This window comes from Gadus chalcogrammus, chromosome 1 (assembly GCF_026213295.1).
Source record: "Gadus chalcogrammus isolate NIFS_2021 chromosome 1, NIFS_Gcha_1.0, whole genome shotgun sequence".
NCBI lineage: Eukaryota > Metazoa > Chordata > Actinopteri > Gadiformes > Gadidae > Gadus > Gadus chalcogrammus.
This window is the reverse complement of record NC_079412.1, coordinates 27,093,544-27,117,053: the sequence shown is the minus strand read 5'-3', so window position 1 is coordinate 27,117,053 and position 23,510 is coordinate 27,093,544. Positions and strand designations below refer to the sequence as shown.

Sequence of the window (23,510 nt, the reverse complement as noted above, 5' to 3'; positions counted from 1 at the left end):
CCAAGTCAGGCTTTTACCTAAGAGGACCCCGGAAGATTATGATAAACCAGCATGCAGATAGTGAATTCAGCAAACAGCAACAGGTTGAGTCAACTCTGAAACACAAGGTAGCAAGTGTAAGAATTGAGACAGAAATTAACACTAATTTACTAGGAAGGGCAAAGTTACGTTGTTGAAATGGATCAGTCAAGTCAAAAGATTGGTATTTATACCAATATAAATCTTTTTTTTGGAAAATCGGACTTCATGTTCAACCTTTTGTCCTTGACAAGAAGGTTATACATGATAAAGAAAACAGTTTGACCTCAGGCTGTCGGAATCTCAATCAATTTGATGTGACATACAGTTTTTTTGCTGGGAGAAGAAACTGTCCCCACAAATATTGGTACACTCAGAATATTGGTACACTATTGAAACACTAAAAAAGCCTAAATAATAAGGCATGTTAGTTGCCAAGCAATATAGGCCTATCTTATGTATAGATATATTTTTTTACTAAATATCTGATTGTTTAAGTCCCAAGGAAATCATTGTAATAATGAAACTTGAGACATGAAACCTAAGTATCTGCCAGCTTTAGGCGTGCGGTCGTTTGAATGATATACACGTCAATCAGAAACTGAAAGGAAATTGATTCAGACAGGTGGAATGCCATGAAAAAAATGTTCAGACTACACCTGGTTTGTACAGCGTATCTAAGTTTCTTAACGTGACAGGTTATCGTAACATAAAGTGGGTTATGTCTCATCAAATCATGAAGGCGTTATATGTCCTTGGTTCATGCTTAGTTGCTATGAATGCCGAATGTATCTCAGAGTCCGCCCTGCTGCGACGGGGGCTATGTTGCACGAAACAAGACCTCGTTGGTATTCAATGTTGTATTGCAGCGCCATCTTGCGGTCAATATAATAAAAACAGTATGGTAAAAGGATGTTCAATTAAAATAAAAACAAATTGGCCATTTAGACATAATCACACAATTAATTATTACATAAATGCATACATTTCCCCTCAAATGCTGAATCGTTTAATGTTTTCTCTTCTACATATACAAAAGGCTACTAGCCTATTAGGATAAATGGGAGTAAGTTTAGGCTACTAACAGGCTACTTACAACAACACCAACAACAATGAAAAAACAAAACAATAATAACAACAATCATTTAATTTATGAATCGTTCAAACGCCTTTTCATAACTACTAGGAGACCTATCTAGCTTTAGTAAAGACACCCGCGCAATTACAATCCTACATTGATCATTCCACTTGCTTTCACCAAAGACGAGGCAACGGTAAAATGGGTTTGTGACTCAGGCTGTTCCTGGAAGTTGCGAATGAACTTGTGTCCGCAATTCACGAAGACACAAGTCCACAGTTCATGGGCGCCAATCTGGTGTGGGCATTCATATGACGCTGACCACGCCTATGTTGTGTAGGCGTTCACATGACGCTGACCACGCCCATGTTGTGGAGACGTTCAGATGACGCTGAGCACGCCCATCTGGTGCGCTTTCAGTTTGGTAGAGAACTGTCGAATATAGCGCAACTGCGTGATTATAACCATATCCATGTAGTTGATTATATTTGAATAATCGCTATATATTGAACACAGACGACCATCATATGCGGCGGATATGTAGATGGCATATTAATTATAGTTAGAATATTACCTAACATGAAAATAGGCTAATGATAAACGTCATGGTTCATGTTTTACCTTTTTACACTAAGGATAACATAAACCTAATTGGGTATGCCTCTGGATGTTGTCCCTTTATCTTTAAAATGTATTATAACTTTTTTTTGAAGTGCGCCATTTAGTTTGAAGCTTTATAGCGTGCCTAGGAACAGGCACAGGAAATAGTTGCGCTCTTCTCACTGAGTTGGCATATTGCTCGTAATAGGGAAGTACCTACCCTACGATTTTTAACCGTGGAAGTTGCACCATATTTTACAGTTGGAGCTCGGTTCGCATTGCATCGAAAAGGTCCGTGAAAAAGCAGGGGATCGACCCAGGAGCGTCTTACATTACAGGTTGGACACTATGGATAAATAGTGGCCCATACTGATGTATTAATTAACTTACAATTTGACAGACGTGACCCTATTTCTGGAAACGTTTTGAGGAAAGCTGATTCAACTTTCGGTGGAAGGTAAGGGATAAATATTAACAAGAGCCTGTAATTGTAGGCTATATAAAAATGGAACTATTACAGCCTACAGCCTGAATATTATTTCATGCAGATGCGTAATTGGAATTCCTAATACCTCCATGTAACTTTTCAGTTCGCTATTATATTTAGTTGATATGACGTTAGTCACAAGCTCGTTATAAGACTTGTGATATGTTTCATTATATCGTCTGTTTTCATTATCACCTTTTGTTTTTCCAAATAACTCGTGCTATGAATACGCTGGTTATCCTAGAAGTTGTACTGCACGTTAAACTAGGCCCTAACAGTTACTTCAAAGGAAGATAACATCAAAAAGGAGCCAAAACATATTCTGTATATGTATATATAGGTAGATATAGCCTACACCGCACCGACATAGCTGATTTATCGTCGTCGTGGACTTATATTTGAGGTAGGCCTACTCTTATTTCGGAATAGGAAAGCTAAACTGCATGTTTACATTTCCTTGTTGTTGCATTCAAATCAGATCTGAAAAAAATGAAATATGGGACACATGTAGCAGGGTAAGTTAGCAATGCAGTCCTATTATAAATGGTTCTTCGAATAATAAGAATGATACCTTTAATGTATCTGATATTATGCATTTTCATGAATTATAAGGATTTGTGTTTAATGTTATGTCAAACATATTGTGATCATAATAACACGTTCCATGTAGTTCAGCCTGCTCGCTGGGAAAGTTGGATTCAAAATGTTATTTTCGTGTCAAGGTTTTGTGTGCTGCGAGTCACTAGTGCTCCCATCAGGACTGCACACATCATGTACCTCAGCACACATAATTGATAGCTGGCCGAGGCTTGGGGTTTGTTCTTTGTATGAAATCCCGAATGATCCTATTCCTCCAACATTCCTCCATCTATGATGCAAGACCCTTAGTTCATCTGGTTTAACATAAACCCAGCTATCCAAGTATGCACACGGCCTGTCTGGACAGTCTCATCGCTTATGCTAATACCTCGGTCCTCGTCTTCAGTTTAGCTCTGAGGTTGTTCTTAAACTAACATCTCTGTTTCCTGTTTGGCTTGACTTTGCTATGCTAAGTAGATGATGGTTTTGTTGCGTGTGTCCCAGAGTTCCTACCGTAACCATGGCGCAGTGGGGCCTGATGAGCAAGCTGTTACGATCCATACCCACCGAGAGCATCGATGAACTTTACCCTCCAAATACCTTCCCCATCTACGTCCGATATCTGTTGGCAGATTGGATTGAGACGCAACCATGGTATTGACAGCAAACACACAAACACACAAACACGTTACGTATGAACAGTCACACAAAGTGAGGCATGCACGCACACCCAAAACAGGAACAACCACTGTAACTTCAGCATGTAAAGGTGCTTTCATGCAAGGTGGGGGTTCATGAAAATGTGGAGATTGCTTAGTACACACATACAGACGCACACGTGCACATAAACATGCACATATATCATTAAGACACACTCGCAAACACAGACACTCCAACACCATTACTAAGTGTGTGTTGGTTTGTGTGTCTTCCCAGGGAGGATTTTGAGCTGGAAAAAGTGGACCAGCAATTGCAGGCGCAGACCCTACTGAACCAGATCATCATGTACCTGAGGTCAAAGGCGGAGCAGGAGACCAACGTGGTGGAGAAGATCAGGCTGATGCGCACAAGCAGCAACATGGTAAGATCTACAGCCTCCCCCATCCTCTCTGAGCGGGTTCAAGCTTGTCTTACAGCCGTCCTTGTTTGGTTTCACGGTCTTTCATTTTACATTAGTCAACGCAAATAAAGATTGCCTTAATGTATCCCTCCCGTACAGAGCACCCCTCCCCTTGCTGTCTTTGTTATATCATGCAAAGAAACATTTATCACTAGTCTGTACCATTGAACAAAATTATGTGTTGCCTATCTATTCTGTTAATATTGACATATTTAATATTTCGGGACAATCTGATCCCAACCTCAAAATGATGACTGAACTGAAAGAGTAACATAGTTATCAAAATGAAACAGGATCTACTGTTTATAGACGCGTGTTTGTCGTTGAGGAGAGGATAGCTGGGTGGGGAACTGAATGAGGATTTATAAATTATATTATTTGATCTGATTCTTTGATCGCACTATTTGACCATTGTTCTAATAAACGCAATGCCACCAATGTGGAGGATGTCCATGATATTAAACAATCGCTCGATACTGACGGAGGAGGTTCATGCTGTTCGTAAACAGCAGAACTGCATCGAGCGCTTGGTGGAGGAAGTTATAGAGCTGGGGCTACAAAACTCAAAGAAGGACAACCGGATTATGTTGCTGAAAATCAGGTTTGGTGATTTGGAACAGTATTCCAGATTGAAGGACATCATTGTCACTGGTCTTGAGCCCAAACCCTGCACATATGCGCGGGCATTAACAACGCTGAACGGAGGGGAGACGAGCGAGCAGGACGCCACATCTGTGGAGCAACAGGTGACGGTGTTCCTCCACTCAAAGGGGATTGAGTTGGACAGTGTCAACATCGAGGCCTGTCACCCGCTCCCATGGAGAAGCAAGACGGATAAACATCATAATTCAGTTTGCCAACAGGAACCACAAAACGGAACTGCCGAAACAGGGAAGATGAATATCGGATCGGATATGTATATGAATGAAATCCTGACAAAGAAAAAGGCTGACATCGCCAGAAAGGCCAGATTCCTTGGAAAGCAGAAGAAAATTCAATCAATTTGGATGACCAACTGCAAAATATGCATCAAGCTCAACGGAACACCAGAACAAGCCAAAGTATTACTCTTTAGGGACCTGGATGAACTGGATACATACCAATACGATACACCACAACAAGGTAATGGAATTCACGATTCACCATGACAATTCCTATTAATATTTTTCTGGTCGGCTTAGCTCAGGAGATAGAGAAGTTGTCTTTTAACCGAAAGGTGTGTTGATGTGTCCCTGAGCAAGATACTTAAAGGAGCATTTCACCGGTGGAGGCATGAATATAGATTGAAATTGGCTCCTATATGTAGTCGAACAATAAAATAAAATTCTTGTGGATTGAAGACAACTCCCACCATGCACCACGATGCACAGCTTCGCTGGCCACTCCCGCTGATCTAGATCTCCGCCTATCGGACACCTCGCTGTTCCATCTACCAAGCTGATACCGCAAGACTGCTTGAAAATCATTTCACACAACATTTCTAGTGAAGAGTATTAGTTGGTGAACTCAGTGAATTAGTCCTCGTTTGTATTTCTTTCGAAATGGTGAACTTTTGCATGGTGCCATCTTCTATGTCAGATCCAGTACCTTCCGCCATTGTACTTCAGTTTTATCAACAGCCTCTGTTAGCTTAGCTTCAGACGCTGTGGATGTTAGTTTCTGCTGGTGAAGTCCCACCCACTGGCACTGCTCTAATAGGTCTGTAGCGTAAGTGGGTCCCACCCCCTATAGAGGGGTGGGACTAGTGCTTGTAGTCTTACGAGAATCCTCCCCTCTTACACTTCCTATTTACTTCTACGCAAAAATCGTCATATTGCTTCATCTTAAACAGGAAGTGTTGGAGATCGATACGGATCTCTCCAGTCTCTCCAGCAAATAAGGGAATGATGCACGACCATTCTAAAATATGAGTGGGTTTCTAACGATACAAAGCTTAATGGAAATGGGTGAAGTTTCCCTTTAACCCTAACTGCTCCTGACGGACTGTCGCCTTGCATGGTTGACTCTGCCGTCGGTGTGTCAATGTGTGTATTAAGTTACTGATGTAAGTTGCTTTGGATAAAAGCGTCTGCTAAATGTAAATTTATTTCTCTAACAGAACTAGAAACCTTTGCATATGCATAGCGTAACACACAACACATAGAAAATGACGTTGATTCGGAAAACAACTTACTTAACAATATAAAAAACAGCTGCAGTTATTACACAGATAGCAATTTAACGTACATTTCCATTCAGGAAACAACATGTAAATTATCCACTTATAGCAGAAGTCTATATCACATCTTCCACAGCATAGAATAATATATAAAACTGTTCAAGATTCCATTTAACATTATAACATTCTCAGAGACCTGGATCAGCACAGAGAAAGGTGTGGACTTAGGGATTGATTGCTATGAATTGTATTATACAAACAGAAGCAAAAAAGGTGGATGAGGTGTGGCTATCTATGTGGACAAAATACTGAAATAGAAGGTGGTGGAAAACATGACAACAGTGGTTGATGATTTGTTGGAATGTGTTACAATAGAAATTTGTATGGAAAAGCCCAAGAATGTTAATGTCAGCTGTATATACAGAGCTCCCGGATCGATATTGAAATATTCAAAGATTGGATGGGAAACATGTTTACAATAGTTTTACAAAAGATTATGTTTAAATGCGGGGATTATAATTATAATAAAGACCTTTTGAATAAAAAAAAACATAAAATAACGGAGGAATTCATCAGTATTATATACAGTATGGGTTTATATCCTATAACAAGACCTAGTATAATTACTTCTCATTCAGCAGCATTAATAGACAATATAGTAACAAATATTACAGAAAACAATACAGTGACCATTTGCCTGTTTTTATTGTTGATCACTGTAATTATAGGAAACCCCAGTCATTTTAAATACAAAAGACTGAGAACCGAAGTAAACATAAATGCATTAAAGAATGACTTACTGAAACAGAATTGGAGGATAGTATATGAGATAGAAGATACTAACAAAGCATACAATGGATTTCTAAATGTTTTACAATCACTTAATGACAAAAACTGTCTGGTGAAACCATACAGTGATGGACAAAAACAGATAACTAGTCCGTGGATCACTAAGGGTTTAAAAAATGCCTGCAAAAAGAGAAATACACTGTATGGAAAATTTATAAAAGAAGCAGAAAATAAATATAAGAAATATAAAAATAAATTAAACAATATAATGAGGATATTTAAGAAGAATACTATGATATCAACAAATTGTCTCTTAATTTAAACAAAACAAAGATTATGCTATTTGGAAATCATAAAACAAAGACACAAGTCCAATTGCTAATACATGAAATAAGTATAGAAAGAGTATATGAAATACAATTTCTGGCTGTGATCTTAATTCACAAAATCGTCTGGAAATCACAGATTAATCACGTTAAAGAAAAACTGGCAAAAACCATAGCAACTTTGAGAAAATCAAGATACATTCTGGACCACAATCATTACACATCTATTATACTCATATTACCATATCTGACTTACTGTGTGGCGATATGGAGAAACCTACAGCGGTTATGCACCTTACAAAAAATCAAGGATCATCAATAACGTTGGATATCTTGAAAATACCAACTCATTATTCCTTAAGTCACACTCACTGAAGCTCAGCGATATGGTTCAATTTAAGACTGCACAAATCATGTTCAAGGCAAGAAATCAACTACTTCCAGGAAACATCCAAAAACTATTTATGGACAGATTTGGGTACAATTTGAGACGGGAACTTAATTAAAAAAATTACAATTTCAGAACAACTCTTAAAAGTATGTGAATGGCTGTCGGGTGAATTTGTGGAATCGTTTAGAAAAGGAAGTAAAGCTTAGCACAAACATAATTCAGTTTAAAAAGGGGTACAAAAACAAATTTTTGCATGGTATCGGGATGAGTGTAGGTGATTTTGAGTGTGACATTAGCAACACTGATTGTACTGGGATAGGTGATTTTGGTGTTTTGTTTTCTTCTTTGTTTTTTGTTTGTTGTTGTTATGTAAATAATTTGGTGGGAATACATAAACTTCGGCTTCCTCCCACTCCTTTTCGGACACAGACGCTACATTTATTTTATAAATTGTTAAGGGGTACAGAACGAGGGGACCCAAAAGCTTGACACAGGGAGGCGGAGAGGGAGGGAAAGGAAGTGGTGTTTATTGGGGCAGGGGTAAATGACAAGCCAGGGCTAGGCAAGTGATGGTCAGACAGGCAAGGGTTCGTTAACCGGCAGGCAGGCAGTCAGGCAGACAAGGGTTCAGTGACAGGCGGGTAGTCAGGCAGTCAATGGTTCGGCAACAGGTAAGCAGGGTGGCGGATGGAGAACTAAAGGAGAGGGAAGAGGTTTAACTAGGGGAACAGGGAAAAAGAGCAGACCTTAGTAAAGCGCTGGTAGGGCCGCTACTATTTGGGTAGTAGTAAACGACGAACTGGCGCCGGCTGAATGGAGATCGCGGCTGAAGTAGGGAGTGGAGATTGAGGATTAATGGCAGGTGTGTCGGGAGAATGAGGGCCGGTGGGGTCAAGCGACCACTAGATGGAGGTATTGGACGGCGTGGCAGGAGGCGGCATAACATAAATATTGTTTATGACACTTTATAATTATTGTTGTTTCATTTTATGTGCATGTGTATGGTGTGTCATACTTGCTTTTCACTTCAAAATAAAGACCAAATGAAAGGAAATGTCTGTTGCCCTAGTTCAAGAAAGCTTGAAAATACCAGACAAATCGGTTGATAAGACAACCGCAATGCAAGCATTGGATTACTCATTTGATCTGGGCGGCACACTTGTAAGGTCAAAAGATGCCTGTATACACACACACACTTCCACTCAAGTTATATACATGTCAATTCACAAATAAAATTGATAATACATTCAAACAAAAAAGAAGAGTATAATAAAACCTTTTTTATCTATGACCTACTCACTCCATAACTAGTCCCTACATATTGGACTAGTCACATCAAAAACAGTACATTTGTAATGTTTTCCAGAGCACGTGTTTGACCTCATAGCATTCAACCTTCTTTGCAGGAAATGTATCGAGCACAGTCCCTGAACTTCGGAGTGATGGTCCGAGACATGCTCAGGAAGGAAAGGCACCTCATCAACAACCCTGTAAGATGCATTGTTCCACAATCTGAAAAATCTCAAATTTGTCAAGCACGTTTTAGTTCTTAGTCAAAGTTTTGTTATGCCTTTAGTATACATGGTCTGTGAGGACTTTAGATTTGATCTGGGTGGCACAAAGCGCCATAAATTGTCATAAATGTTGAGTTAAGTAGAAGCGCAGAGTAAAGCATGTTACAGAAGTTATGTTTACCAATGTAATTGAAATCAGCTCAAATCCCCAAATTTCTGTCTACTGATTCTATTCGAGCGCATAGCGAGGCACCAATCGCTAGATAGCTAAACACTATAACTTGACTGAAGTAACAATAGGTAGCTCCAATGACGAGGCAGCATAAAGTCTGTTGCCAACTTGTACTAACCCATTTATTGAAGATACAGAGTTTCTTTGTGGTCAATTTGTTTCTGATAGTTTCACATCCATTATATTCAAAACGAGTGTTTACCAGCTATATTTGTTTTGTCCATCCCAAGTAAGGTATGATATATGACCTTAGTGGTTGCTGCTTTCAAGGTAGTGTGATGTGATTTTGAATTGAATTCAGAGCACCATTTCAATAAGTCTGAAGTGTAAGTGTAGGAGGGTGAGTTTTATTAACTGAGCTTAAGCATTCTGTCATGCTCATGCCAAACATTTAATACAATTTGGAATATAATGGATGTCAAATTATCACCTAATGCCCAATTTCGTAACACGCTTTACCACAAGAGGGAGTGAGTTAAACAAAAATCAAGGCTGATTTACATCTAGATATAGACAATGTATACAGTTAACTGGGAAAACCAGACACATCCTTTAAAGGGGAAACCAAATTAGTATAATTATGTGGACATTTCTCTTGTTTTTTTGAAGCTTGAATCTGCATTATGTCTAAATACTCACGTGGCCCCATCATTGTACTATTGAAACAATTTTTTAACGGCCTTTACGGCAGCATTCTGCGCTACTTTGTAAGCATTTGGGTTGTGGGCAAAGATGCATGATTAGATGCGGCTTATACTGCCAAGTGGCTTATTTGTGGTCCTTTGAAACATACAACCCCTTTTACCGATCCTGTAGCAAAGAATAAAGATTTATTTGGGGATAATAGTAATAATAATATTGATAATTATATGTTTTGAAGGAGAACCAAGAAACCCACTCAATTCCACTCAATTCTGCAGCCCCAGCAGGTAGAAATTCTTTCAATTATGCCGCCGTCTCCAAGCCAAGAACCGGCCCCAGAGGCCCCAAAAACGAGCGATGTGGACAGACTGGTGTACCAAGTTCTGTACGTCCAAGACTGCAGACAGTCTATCCACCAGCAGCAGGAGGACCTGAACTGGGACAAACAGAACCTTGAGACCATAGGTGAGTTTACCCTTTGAATCTTCCAGTACCTGAAGATTGGATTCTGATTCTTAGGGTCACGATTAGATCGGAAATTGATTGTCGTTCCAAAACAAATCTGGAGTTTAAAATCAATTCTCGGGTCAAAGGGGTGCTAATTTCAGGATGAAATCCATTCTGCTGTGGGATAAGAAAAGAAGTGTGGCGAATTATGGGATGAGTCAATTGTGTGTAAGATCATGTCAATTTTGGAAGTTTTGAAACTTTTACGAATCATAGAAGATAAGGATCTCGATTCCTACCTGAGGACATTATTTTCCTCAAACCATTCAACAATCACACACACACACACACACACACACACACACACACACACACACACACACACACACACACACACACACACACACACACACACACACACACACACACACACACACACACACACACACACACACACACACACAACTTGTTTTCACATGTTTTTTACTACATAATCCTAGCACTAATCTATTTGAGCAACTTAATATTAGACATTTTCTTTCTATAAACACATTCTCAGCAATGTTATAATATATGTTTATTTGTTTATGTACTGGAATGTGTTACATTTCTGTGATATTGCCTGCATCTGAATTCCGCCCACTATGTTTTCAGGGCCTTCCATACAGAATGGAATGGATCCACAAAACACAGAACTCCAAAAACTCCAAAACAAGATTCAAAAGCAGGAGCATAACTTAAAAAGCCTGAGAACAGTAAGCAACGAAATACGGCATACTGAGACATTATGCACAACAGAGGGGATTCAGAAAGTTATTCCTTAGTTTAATGGGGTTTTGATGTTGTATATTTGTGTTTATTTGCAATAAATTGTCATAAATGTTGAGTTAAGTAAAAGCGCAGAGTAAAGCATGTTACAGAAGTTATGTTTACCAATGTTATTGAAACCAGCTCAAATCCCCAAATTTCTCTCTACTGATGTAGCTGATTATATCATAGTATTCTGGCACCGGAGCGCATAGCGACGCACCAATCGCCAGATTGCTAAACACTACAACTTGACTGAAGTAACAATAGGTAGCTCCAGAGACGAGGCAGCATAACGTCTGTTGTCAACTTGTACTAACCCATTTATTGAAGATATAGAGTTTCCTTGTGGTCAATTTGTTTCTGATAGTGTGGAACTCTAAATAAACCAATGCAAGGATGACTATGAAATAATGTCAATAATACGATATTTAATATGCTGTTGTGCTGTATGGTAGAACCGGTTAGGGCAGCTGAAGAACGCAGTGGAGTCCCTGGGGCACTGCCAGGCCCGCCTCATCAGCCAGCTGAAGACCTGGAGTTGGGAGCAGCACAAGGCCACCATAGGGCACCCGTTTGACGACAACCTGGGACCATTGCAGACCTGGTGAAGCCACAAAACCTCCACTCTCCCCCCTCCCCCCCAAATCAACGTTCTTGATGGTTGTAATGTTATGTTAGGTTTCCTAGGAATAGCAACCATCTATTGTTGACCTGTTTTCAATTGTTGAGCTGGTCTCAAGTGTCAGGGCGTATCTAGCTGTTCTTTTATATCTTGTTTTTCCATTTTCCTTCAGTGTGTTAGGTTGCTGGCTGACTGCATTGCATCAGGGCAAGTTGATTAGATTGTTCTTACCGTTAGCAGCTCTTTGTAGACTTTAATTAACTGTTACATCAATGCCAATACGTGGTCGCTGATTACACGTATCTTGAGTCCAACAGTGGAGGGGCACTGTAGTTTCACTACTGTAGTAGATGATGCTAAGTAGGTTACATGAAGGATAATTTAATAAAATGAGATGCTAAACTTCTAATGCTAAATTAATTATTGACTACAGACAAGTAATATTTCTTGGCTGTATTGTTATTATGTTATTGTTGTATGATTATTGAGTAAATATGTTGTTCTCTCTCTCTCGCTCGCTCTCTCTTCCTCTATCTCTGCCTCTGTGCTGTCCTCTCTCTTCCCTCTTTCAGGTGTGAGCAACTGCTTGGTTTGAATGGGAAGCTGAGGCAAGAATGGATGTTGGCAGGGAATCCAATCCCAGAGTTGCAGGACATGCTGGTCACACTTCAACAGGAGCTCATTAAAAGGTTTACATTCACCCCATTTACATTTCATATATTTACATTTATTTAATCTACATTGAATCCCTGAACATTGAATCAATTCACATGTACTACTTTCACATGCATTACATTTACATTTAACACCCCCTACATTGAATATATGAACACAGAAAAACGTCAAAAATGAACATATGACTGCATTGCTACTTGATTCGCAAGAGTTTTCATAATAAACATGCAGAGTCATCAACGCGTGCATAATTTTCTACAGTGAGCAAATTAATTTGCTAATTTGTGTCATGATCCCAGCTCTCTGCTGGTGGACAAGCAGCCTCCTCAGGTCATCAAGACGCAGTCCAAGTTCTCCACCGTTGTGCGCTACCTGCTGGGGGAGAAGATGGCTCCAGGGAAGCCGGTGGTGCTGAAGGCCCAGATCATCACAGAGGCCCAGGCCAGGCACCTGAAGCAACTCGGTACCCTCACTAGGTGAGAGTCACCTCAGCTGGGTAGTTTGCCGATGTAAAAGCCATCTTATCTGGATATTTACCACCGGGTCCAGGTGAGAGCTGTCTAACCTGGGTACCATGCCCAGGTGAGATTCCTCTACCTAGGTGTCTTGCCCAGCTGAGAGTCCTCTAACCAGATTAACATGCCCAAGTTTGAGCTACCAAAACTGGGTACCATGCCCAGGGTAGAGGTCTCTACTTGGGTACCTTACCCAGCTGATAGTCCCCTAACCTGGTTACTCTGCCCAAGTGTGAGCCACCTAACCTGGGCACCATGCCCAGCTGAGAGCCATCTGAAGTATTTTTGTCATTGGCCACACAGAGAAGGAGGAAGTACTTGGAAGGAGGCCAGTGTTCCTGTGATAAAATTGCCCCTTGGCAATCGTAGAAGATATTGAGATAAGGTTTTGGGATTATGGCTTCAAGAGAACAGGTTCCTTCTGTGCCATACAACCTGATTATCATATGCTATGCAATGCCTTAAACATTATATGCAATGTGCAATCTACAAGTGTTTGTGAAAGGCTTGAAGACCGCAAGTTGAATCAAATGACCAATTTCACAAGGAAATTGCATCACTTATTTAAAATATTCAACTACAAAGAAAACTATTACAAAAGCAATTATACGTAAATATTACAGCTGTTAATACATTTATGAGAGTGAGTTTGAGTTAATTTTTGTGAGAATTACTCTGTTGACTATTCAAATAATACTTTTCATGGGGCTCCTCTTCTGTAATCTCAGTGACAATGTTGGAGAGCTGATCAACAATACGGCCATTTTGGAGCACCACCCCACTAGCAAGAGCACATGCGCCACCTTCAGGAACATGGTGGGTATTGCGTGCAATTCCCTGAGGCCAAACAATTTTTTTTTGAATAATATTACATGTTGTTAATGTTGTTTTTTGTTGTTGCAATAGTCTGTTAAGAAGATCAAGAGGGCAGACCGGAAGGGAACAGAGTCTGTGACTGAGGAGAAATTTGCCATCCTCTTCTCCACAGATATCAACATTACTGGTTGTGACACTCCCTACAGGATACAGGTAGTGCTTTTTGTGTCATAGCCCTCACTGTTCCCCTGGTGTGTTGCAACTAACCACAAGCAAAGGGGAATATGGAGGGTTGGCTAAGTCAAGGTTGTTTATAGGGCTTTTTTGGTGAATAAAGGAAACCATCTTTTGTAGCAGAGGAAACCATTTCTAAATACCAAACTTGTGTCCGTAGATAATCTCAGTGCCGGTGGTTGTCATTGTTCATGGCAGTCAAGAAATCAACGCCATGGCCACCGTTATCTGGGACTGTGCCTTTTCCGAACCAGTGAGTGGCATGTGAATATATATCCTGTTAAATCATAAGCATGGAAATAAATGTAATATGTTACAAATACACACATCATGTTTCATGTCATGGGGATTTGGATGCCAATAAGTGCAAGGGTTTGTTTGTAAGCAATGTCAGACTCACCTGTTTGATGATGTCATCAGGACAGGATACCGTTTGTGGTGCCGGACGGCGTGCCCTGGAAGCTAATGTGTATGACCCTCAACAGTAAATTCATGTCTGAGGTGCAGACGCAGCACTGCCTCAACCAGTACAATCTGCACTTCCTGGCCCAGAAGATATTTGATCAGCCAGACATCTCTGGAGACTTCAGTAAAATGATGGTGTCCTGGGCACAGTTTAATAAGGTAAACGGCCCTTTTCCCCCTACAAACGCGTGTGTGCACACACACACACACACACACACACACACACACACACACACACACACACACACACACACACACACACACACACAAATGCACACGTTAAAGCCACAGAGAGTTGCTGACATGTAGAACATCATGTGCCCACTCCCCCTTCTGCATACACACAGGCGCACACACAAATGTTTAAGGGTAAGAGACTGGAATACTTCGCTAGCACTTCGGACGACAACCTTGAGAATCGGCCGCACCAACAGAGACAGACTTTAAACTAACCGACGCACTCATGCACAAACGCATACATACACGCACGCACGCACGCACGCACACACACGTATGAGCTCCCCCTGGTTCATAAGCATGTGTTTTCATATTGCAGGAGATGCTCCCAAGTCGGCAGTTCACCTTCTGGCAGTGGTTCGAGGGAGCCATGGAACTGACCAAAAGGCACCTCAAGGCCTACTGGAGCGAAGGGTGGGTGGGGACGTGGGCAATATAGTGGAGATCTTATACGATACATACTGTTTATTATAGACAACCTCATGTCTGCTGCTACAACTCCACCAGGGTAATCTTTGGCTTCATCGGCAAGCAGCATCTCCACCTGATCCTGAAGGACAGGCCCAACGGGACCTTCCTGCTCCGCTTCAGCGACTCGGAGATCGGCGGTATCACCATCGCCTACGTGGCGGCCAGTGAAAGTGAGTGATTTGAGTCGGCGGTCAAACTCTTTAATCCGTTCATCGACTGTGATATATTAATCTGATTTATGAACACACACACACACACACAACCACACAGACGGGGGACAGAAGATCCAGAACATTCAGCCCTTCTCCAAGAGAGACCTGGAGATCCGTTGCCTCGGCAACCGCATCATCGACATCGAAAGCCTAGCGTTTCTGTACCCTGATTATCCCAAACACGGGATATTCGAAAAGTACTACACAGGTAAACCCCCCCCCCCCCCCCCCCAGTCCCTACCACCTCTCTGCTCCTTCATCCATTTTAATGAACATAATATGTGTATACTATGTATGGATATATACTTATTGTATGTTGTACATCCTGAAAATAGTACTTAGAATTGTGCCGCGTCTTATCCTATACGGGTTATCCTAGTGATTGTGAATGCTTCTCGTTTCTATGAACATCTTTACTGTGCTGACAGCAATGTATGGTTGTTTCTCTTTCTTCTTTGAAATGTACTAACTGTAAGTCGAGTTGGATAAAAGCGTCTGCTAAATGGCCTCAATGTGAATGTCCTGACGGCGGGCTCTGTTGTTGACAGACGACCCGTTGCCGTCTCGAGAGGGAGGCTACATCGGCGTGAGGCTCCAAACCAAAGTGGACGCGTAAGCCAGCTACAGCTATCTGTGCCAACGTCAAGTGTCCGCCAATCAGACTGCATGTTTTTTATGTGCAGGGCTCTAAACTAACATTTTTCACTGGTTGCACTGGTGCGCCTAACTTTTTTTCTTAGGTGCACCAGCACAAAAGTTAGGTGCACCCAAATTGTCGACCATATCGCATTCAACACTGCAGTTTCACAGGTTCACGTTTTATAAATAGCTGTCCATATAGGCACTATTGACTTGTAAATGATGAACTAAGAATCTGGTCAACATAATGTCCTTTATTTGAATATTTGCACAAGAAAGGTAATTTCACTGAAACATTTTGGTGCTGTAAGTGCTTCACTGAGCTGCAATTTAAACTTTAAACATCTGAAGATAAATGAAATAAAAAGAAAATCTAAATTAAAAGTGCAAGTGTTTTAAACTGAAACTTCAAACTGAACATCTCATGGCTCCAGGTCTTATGGACTATCCTCAATTGCAGTCACATGCCCCTCTGATGGCCAACTCATGTAGTTTGGCCTTCTTGATCTTTGGCAATAGCCCGGGCTATTATTTGTTTTCTATCACTGAACTTTCGAACAAAACTCTTGCTCAGCAACGATGGGAAATAGCCTACTATCAAATGCATTATTTAAACCAGTATGAATATTACCGTAGGCCTATATGTTTACCAGGCAATTGAATAAGCCTGCACACACACACAGGCACGCACGCACGCACACGCAGAGTGGTAATCGGGAGAGTTGGGAGAATTCCCCGTGGCCCGTTAACGTTTCGGGCGGCGCCGGGTCAACGTCGCAACCAATTCGGTTTTGTCTAGAGGGGAGTAACTGAGCGCCCCCTCCCGAAGTGGTACAGCCCAGGTCGGCCTTGAACTGCGATTGGTCAGAAAGACGTAACACAGCTAATGACAACATTGAACTCTCATGCAGGCTCGAACAGAGTGACACACAAACACACACACACACACACACATCGTTTTTCACCCACTCCGTATCCAGCTTATTCCATGCTTAAAGCACCCAGGCTACTATGCGGCGAGCTGGGGCTCTCATGTTCTCCCCTGCGGTGTATACCTTGTCCGCATCCCCTGCCATCCAATTGTCATACGATTCATGCAGACTGGTTTTGAACGGCTGATTCCATGGATGTAGCCTACTTTGCGTGTGCCGTGTTTTCCCGCCGATGTGGCGAAGCTGTATGGTTATGCTGTTGAGAGCTTAAATAAATGCACGATATAAGTTGACTATGAACAATTATTGAAGTTTAACATTTTGTTCAGCAAATTTGACAACTGACAGATGCAATATTGCAGCCTGTGAAAATCGTAAAATTCTGACGAGTATTCTTAAATGAAGTTGAATAAACAGGAATATCTGGACCACAGCCAATCAGAGGGGGGTCCCGCTCTTCATTATCTCTGATTGGTTTAGACCATGATATGGTCCTTTCAGAGTCGCAGAGGTTTTTTCTTTTTGAACGGCTGGTTGCACCGGTGCGACCTCCGATTTTTTTTAGTCGCACCATTGAGAAATTAGGTCGCATGTGCGACCAAATTGGTCGCACTTTAGAGCCCTGATGTGTCTTTTTGTTTGTTGTTGTTGTACATAGGGAAGTTGCCCCGGCCTCATCTAATCTTTCCTGCAATACCCCCCGCAGCGAGATGCCGGATATGAGTCCTCGGATGCTAGTACAACCTCTAACCTCGCCCTTGTGAGTCAGAAACACTGGCTCACCTGAAACCTCTGTGCAGGGGGGCGGGAGACAACTGTGCATGCAGGGACATGAGCAGGGCCCTTTTTCCTTGCAGGCTGGATTTCCAGGGTATCCAGATATGTTATTTAGGGGGCAGTATTGTCGGTTTCAGATACCTTCCTACCTAACTATGATTTAGATGACCCTCTGTTCAGTTGCCGTGGCAACTCATGCTGTGTGGGCCTCACCTGGAGCTTCCCTGGTACAGAGCAGGTTAGCTGCGAGATTACCCTGCCAACTACGCATTTGGGACTTCTTTCTAATGCCTCATTGGTTAAGTTATAAGCTATTCCAATGCGTATTGCTTTTCCCTCTTTGTTAATAATATAGCGCAACAATAAATTTGACTTGACGTGTCAAAATTGAAGGAATAGGGGATTTCTATACTGCTCCAACCACGCATAAAGTAGAGTATTATTAGATGATTTGTGATGATGTATCACTTACATGACAAAAGAACAGGTTTTTCCCGTTGGAGGTGTTGGAGATGGCTGGTTTCAGCTTTGCGCACTGATTGCTCAATTACAATTAGGGCATTTAGCAGACGCTTTTATCCAAAGCGACTTACATCGTTTAATACACACATTGCACACCAACGGTTAAGTCAACCATGCAAGGCGACAGCCAGCTCGTCAGGAGCAGTTAGGGTAAGAGTGCACTCACACTAGGCCATCTGTTTTCACACCTAACCGTGCTCAAATCTGCCAGTGTGAGTGTGGCCAATCTGGCCAGGCCAGGCCAATTTGGCCACTTGGGAGAGGTGTGCTGCTACGGTACGGGCCGCTACGGTACAGATGCTAATGAGCCGACACGCGCACAGGCACGGCTACGCAACCTGAGCTGGATGACGTATAGTCCATGCGACGACCACGGACATAATTAAGGCGACGAGCCTTCTTTCCCATTAAACGGTAAACATATATCCAAATAAGCAACAGACTCAGCAAAGTGTGAACTGTGTTTTCTGTGTTGTTGTCCATTGTTGTTAAAACTCTGACTGGCGGCAGACTTTATTATGGTCCATGCAGCGGACGCTTGGTGATGACGTGTTACTTACGACGTGATGACGTATGTTCAAGAGCCTACTGTGGCCAGGCCACAGTTGCGACGGCCAACGGCCAGATGGCCTAGTGTGAGTGCAGGCCAGAGAACAATGGGGCCATTTGAGCACGGTTAGGTGTGAAAACGGCCAACGGCCACGGCCAGATGGCCTAGTGTGAGTTCACCCTTATCTTGCTCAGGGACGCATCAACACTCAGCTAGGAGGAGCTGGGGATCGAACTAGCAACCTTTCGGTTACAAGACAAGACAACTGCTCTGACTCCTGAGCTAAGCCGACCCGTCCTGCTCATCCTGCTCAATGTGCAACATGTGTGCAGCCTCACCCAGCCTAAAAGTCCAATCGTCCAACCATGGTTATCGGCCTGGGGGCTATCGTATTAGACAGAAAACCACCAGAGATTGAACGTAAACCTTTTAACCTTTCACATTGTTTTGTAATGTCAATGGATGCATGATGTTTAAAGTATTGCCACACAGTAGGTTTCAGTAAACGTATGCTTAACTTTTCCACAAATATAAATAGATTAACAAAACTATTAGAATTAACAGTAACATTGAAATAAGCCGTTGTGAAACGGGTAATCCTGAAAGTACACAGCAGTGTTTGATTTATTCAGAGTTACATGATCTGGGGCTTAACAAAGTTACACTTAAACAGGTCCTATCCTGCTCATGGAATGATACCCACTGCACTTCCTCTCCTCACCTGACCTCTTCCTGTTAAGCAAGACTTTGTTTTCTGCCTTGCTTTGTCATGCTTGTACGCCGAGATCTCTTTCAATTTAAAATTGCCTTACCCAGATTCAGACAGTTGGTTAATTCCATTCTCATCACTGTGCGTCCAGAAGGGGAGTTCGCTTGGATAGCATATGTTTTCTGTTAGCTGTTTCAATTGACTCGCAGAGTGGCCGTAGCCTTGCTCCTTTTGGGAACAAATTAAAATGGTATTCCCCTAACATTAACAGGAGCTGCGCTACTGTAACTCTACAAGTCAATGCGGCTACACAGGATAACTCACCTTCTGAACGTACAATGATGGATTTGGAATTCAAAACGTAGTCTGAATCTGGGTTAGTAAGGCAAACAACAATTTGAAGATATCTCGGTGAATCCCTTTATTGTATGTTTGAACTCCCATGTAATGGCTGTCCTCCCGCCTGCCTGTTCAGAATATAATGCTGCATTTCCAGTATAGAAACAAACTGTTCACCGAAAACGCCAAACAATGTAATAAGAAGGATTTCAACTGCTGGGGAATGCTTTGGGGGACTGGTTCAAGGTATAGGCCACGGTTGCTGAATTGCTGCCCTTTATGTTATTGTATTTCTCTCCGGCAGACAACCGTTCCCGGGGAATTCATTTGGAGCTGACTCTACAGGCGGAGCAGCAGGGTTCAGCTTCATTGACCCCATTGGAATCTACCCTCCAGAAATGTAATTGGACACAAAATATTTACTATATGCAATACACATTATACTACAAATTTTCAAAATATCAGTGTATTACACTAGTGCTTGTTTTGACATACGCGTGTGTGTGTGTGTGTGTGTGTGTGTGTGTGTGTGTGTGTGTGTGTGTGTGTGTGTGTGTGTGTGTGTGTGTGTGTGTGTGTGTGTGTGTGTGTGTGTGTGTGTCCTACAGGCCTCCGCCTACGAATATGGATGTGGATTATGATTTTATTGAAAAGTTAATACAGGAATAGGGCAGTAGGAGATATGTCTTCAATGGAAACACTCTGTATGACGGTGTGGATGCGATAGTGTTATATTGATGTACTTCCACCGCTTTGGCCATCACTTACTAACAGGTACAACTGAAGATGATACATTCACATACAGTGTGAAACTGGTTGTGGATAAGGTAGTAGTTGAGGATCTGATAATATGATATAGTGAATGAAATCACTGCATTAACAGAACTTTACTTTCCAGGTCATATGATAATGAGGTATTTTTATAAATTGGCAGTTTGTTTAACTGCCTATATGTCCATCTTTTGTATAAATAAGGTATAAGGTATAAACTACTGTATACATTGCTATGCTTATAAACTATGCACATATTTAGCAGTTGTTATTGGAACACATAAATTAAAACATGTTTTCTCTGGATTGGCAAAGACTTCCTTATCTTATGAACATTGCAGGTTTATGTTGTACTTGTACATTTCTTGAGTTCATTTTTAATGAATCAAGTAGCAATATTTTCATCTAAAGAAGCGGGAAAAGCCAATGATACACTTTGCAATTTGTTATATTATGTTTTGTATCCATTTAAGAGGATTCGTTTTGGGTTCATACAGTTCACTTAAAATATTGTTGTAAATATGTTTTATCAACAGATTTTTTTCACTTCAGGCAAGCTTTTCTTCACATATCTTATGTGGCTACACTGAGAATTAAGCTTGGTTTTAACTGTAACTTAAGCCGTAAAATTATACAAATTGAAATGTATAAAGGACATTTTACTTTTTAGAGCAGCAGATATATTGCAATTCTAGAGATAAACTAAGATACATATTTCACAACCGATCACGACCGTACATTGATCCTGACTTATTAACCTTGGTTACCTTTAATTTGAACATAGTACAGTTGAATTTCTATGTTTTGTCAAGCTCAGATAAATTATATTCATAGTTGAGGAGTTAGAATCTCCTCACTCCTTTACCCCATTCAATCATACACGTTCCTTTTGTATGCTTACTCAATGCTCTCCTTTGATATATCATTTTTTTAATTTTATTTTTTTTATGATATGTATAATTATGAATATTTCAGTAATATTTTATACATTTTTAAAATAAAACTTTCTTAACTATCAAAACCATGGTTGGCTGATTAAACTATTTCAGGGAAACAGGCAATGCCGGCAACTGATGGCCATTTCTAAGAAGGTAAATATTTTAAAAGGGCTACCAGCATAACTGTGAGAACTTGATGGTTTAAAGTATAAAAAGTACAAGAAAATATTGTAGCCAGAGATTTTGGATATTTTACATAAGAATAATGAATCCATGGCAGTCTTGTTAGAAAGGTGTGCTCTAAAGCAAATTGACTATCCATTGAACCAAGGCAGATTGTATTTCACATATCAGTGAATCACATTGGCATATCTTCCATAATCCATCATCCAAAGAGGAGACACTGTATAACTTGAATACTATATGGTTGATCCATCGCCTTTTCATAATCAAGGTAAATCTTAAAAAAAAAGAAAACTTTACACTGTACATCACAAAGCCTTTCCATTAGAAAAACAATTTGAAGGTCAACAAAAGTCGCTAAAATTAAAACTAAAGCTGGAAAAATCAAACTAAAAGCTAAAGAAAAGAAAGCGGAAAGAGATAAAAGCTTACACGTCTGGTTTGGTAATTGCTTTGTTGAATGGCAACTGCTGTCCCAGTGTCAACTTCCTCTTTCCCAAAATGATACTCCTAGCAGCATTATATGTCCCTTCAAAAGAACAGAACAAAATGGCCATCATGTAAACAAAGGAAGCAAGGGTAAATATGGAGGGGATGCAAAGCCAATGTGAAGCTTCACCTTCAAGTTTCATTCACTCTCGTCTTTAAAAATACAGGCACGCATTTCCAGTAGAAACCAAAGATGTTTGTTGATCTCAAGGTGACCCCTGTTAATTAGAGTGGGGTTCATTCAATCTTCTTCAAATGTAAACCAATAGAAGCCACTGGAAGAAGTCACAGCACTCTTATTTTAACCACATGAACTGAAATAACTAAAAATAACTCTTTATGTCGTCAAAAAGAAACACAATCCAGTAGTAAAGCTAATTCCACATTAAAGTGTGTTGAATTTCTTTGTTTTCTTCCATGGCATACAAGCAAAAGGAAAGGCAAACCAACTGTCACACACCTGTACATGGATCTATACCAATGATCTAATTGCTAAAAAAGGACATCATCACAAATGCTGCATAAATCATACTGATTTGGAACAAAATCACTGAAATCCATATAATAAAAAAGACGTCAGGTAGCCAAATAATTCTGCAGTTATTGTGTAAACATTTGAAAAGGTATTAAAGATTAAGCTCAGAAACGACCAGATGGTTGACTGATTTGTGTGTTTATTTTCATATAAATGTGTGTGCGTGCCCAGAAGTTGCATTATTTATGTAATTATGGGAATTGGATTAAAAGGCTTAACATCATCCTATCTAAAGAAAAGATCCTCAAAAATACTGGATGTTGCGCTGGTTAAACTATTAAGTTAGCGGGAGGCAAGGCTGCATATTCTCTCAAATAAACTTGCGCGTTCAATTAAAACACAAAAGCATTGAACAAATAGGATGTTTTGGCCACAATAGCCTCAAAATAAAAACTTTTGATTGGGGACAACCACATACAGCCACACACACACACACACGCACACACACAAACACACACGCATGCACGCACACGCACGCCCTCAACACACGTAAAAAAAAAAGAAATATTTGCAGTCAAAAAAAACCTGGAAACTTCTGGAAAGTAAAAAACATGATAATTTACCCAAAGATGTTGTGAACAAAACGAAAACTGGATAAAAACTGGAAAAAACATGCAGAACGCATGCAGAACTGCCCTAATGTAGCATCACTCCTAGCAGATAAAAGAGAGGTCGAAAGGGAAAGACA

At 40.8% G+C, this 23,510-nt stretch overlaps 1 protein-coding gene across 3 annotated transcripts; it reads left to right on the top strand.

Moving 5' to 3' along the window:
• Positions 1 to 1,494: 1,494 nt before the first annotated feature.
• stat6 (signal transducer and activator of transcription 6, interleukin-4 induced) lies at positions 1,495 to 23,151 on the top strand. Of its 3 annotated transcripts, XM_056599194.1 has the most exons (21): positions 1,495 to 1,987; positions 2,097 to 2,153; positions 3,267 to 3,416; positions 3,699 to 3,843; positions 8,953 to 9,036; positions 10,213 to 10,399; positions 11,036 to 11,136; positions 11,647 to 11,795; positions 12,386 to 12,502; positions 12,788 to 12,964; positions 13,732 to 13,819; positions 13,910 to 14,032; positions 14,214 to 14,306; positions 14,474 to 14,677; positions 15,075 to 15,169; positions 15,263 to 15,396; positions 15,497 to 15,646; positions 15,987 to 16,050; positions 17,668 to 17,769; positions 20,211 to 20,306; positions 20,515 to 23,149. In XM_056599194.1, exons 3-21 carry the CDS (start codon positions 3,283 to 3,285, stop codon positions 20,573 to 20,575), a joined length of 2,304 nt encoding a protein of 767 aa, XP_056455169.1. In that variant the 5' UTR covers positions 1,495 to 1,987; positions 2,097 to 2,153; positions 3,267 to 3,282; the 3' UTR covers positions 20,576 to 23,149. The 3 variants fall into 3 exon arrangements, with proteins under 3 accessions (XP_056455169.1, XP_056455174.1, XP_056455180.1); XM_056599199.1 differs by lacking the exon at positions 2,097 to 2,153 and having other exon boundaries at positions 1,495 to 2,034; positions 20,515 to 23,151; XM_056599205.1 differs by lacking the exon at positions 17,668 to 17,769 and having other exon boundaries at positions 1,495 to 2,153.
• Positions 23,152 to 23,510: the final 359 nt, after the last annotated feature.

Bases quoted from the DNA above. Each gene is read 5' to 3' on its own strand.
- stat6 (XM_056599199.1), top strand. From the start codon at position 3,283: ATGGCGCAGTGGGGCCTGATGAGCAAGCTGTTACGATCCATACCCACC. The intron at 14,033-14,213 runs GTAGTGCTTTTT...TTGTGTCCGTAG, and splicing joins ACACTCCCTACAGGATACAG to ATAATCTCAGTGCCGGTGGT. The intron at 20,307-20,514 runs GTAATTGGACAC...TGTGTCCTACAG, and splicing joins GGAATCTACCCTCCAGAAAT to GCCTCCGCCTACGAATATGG.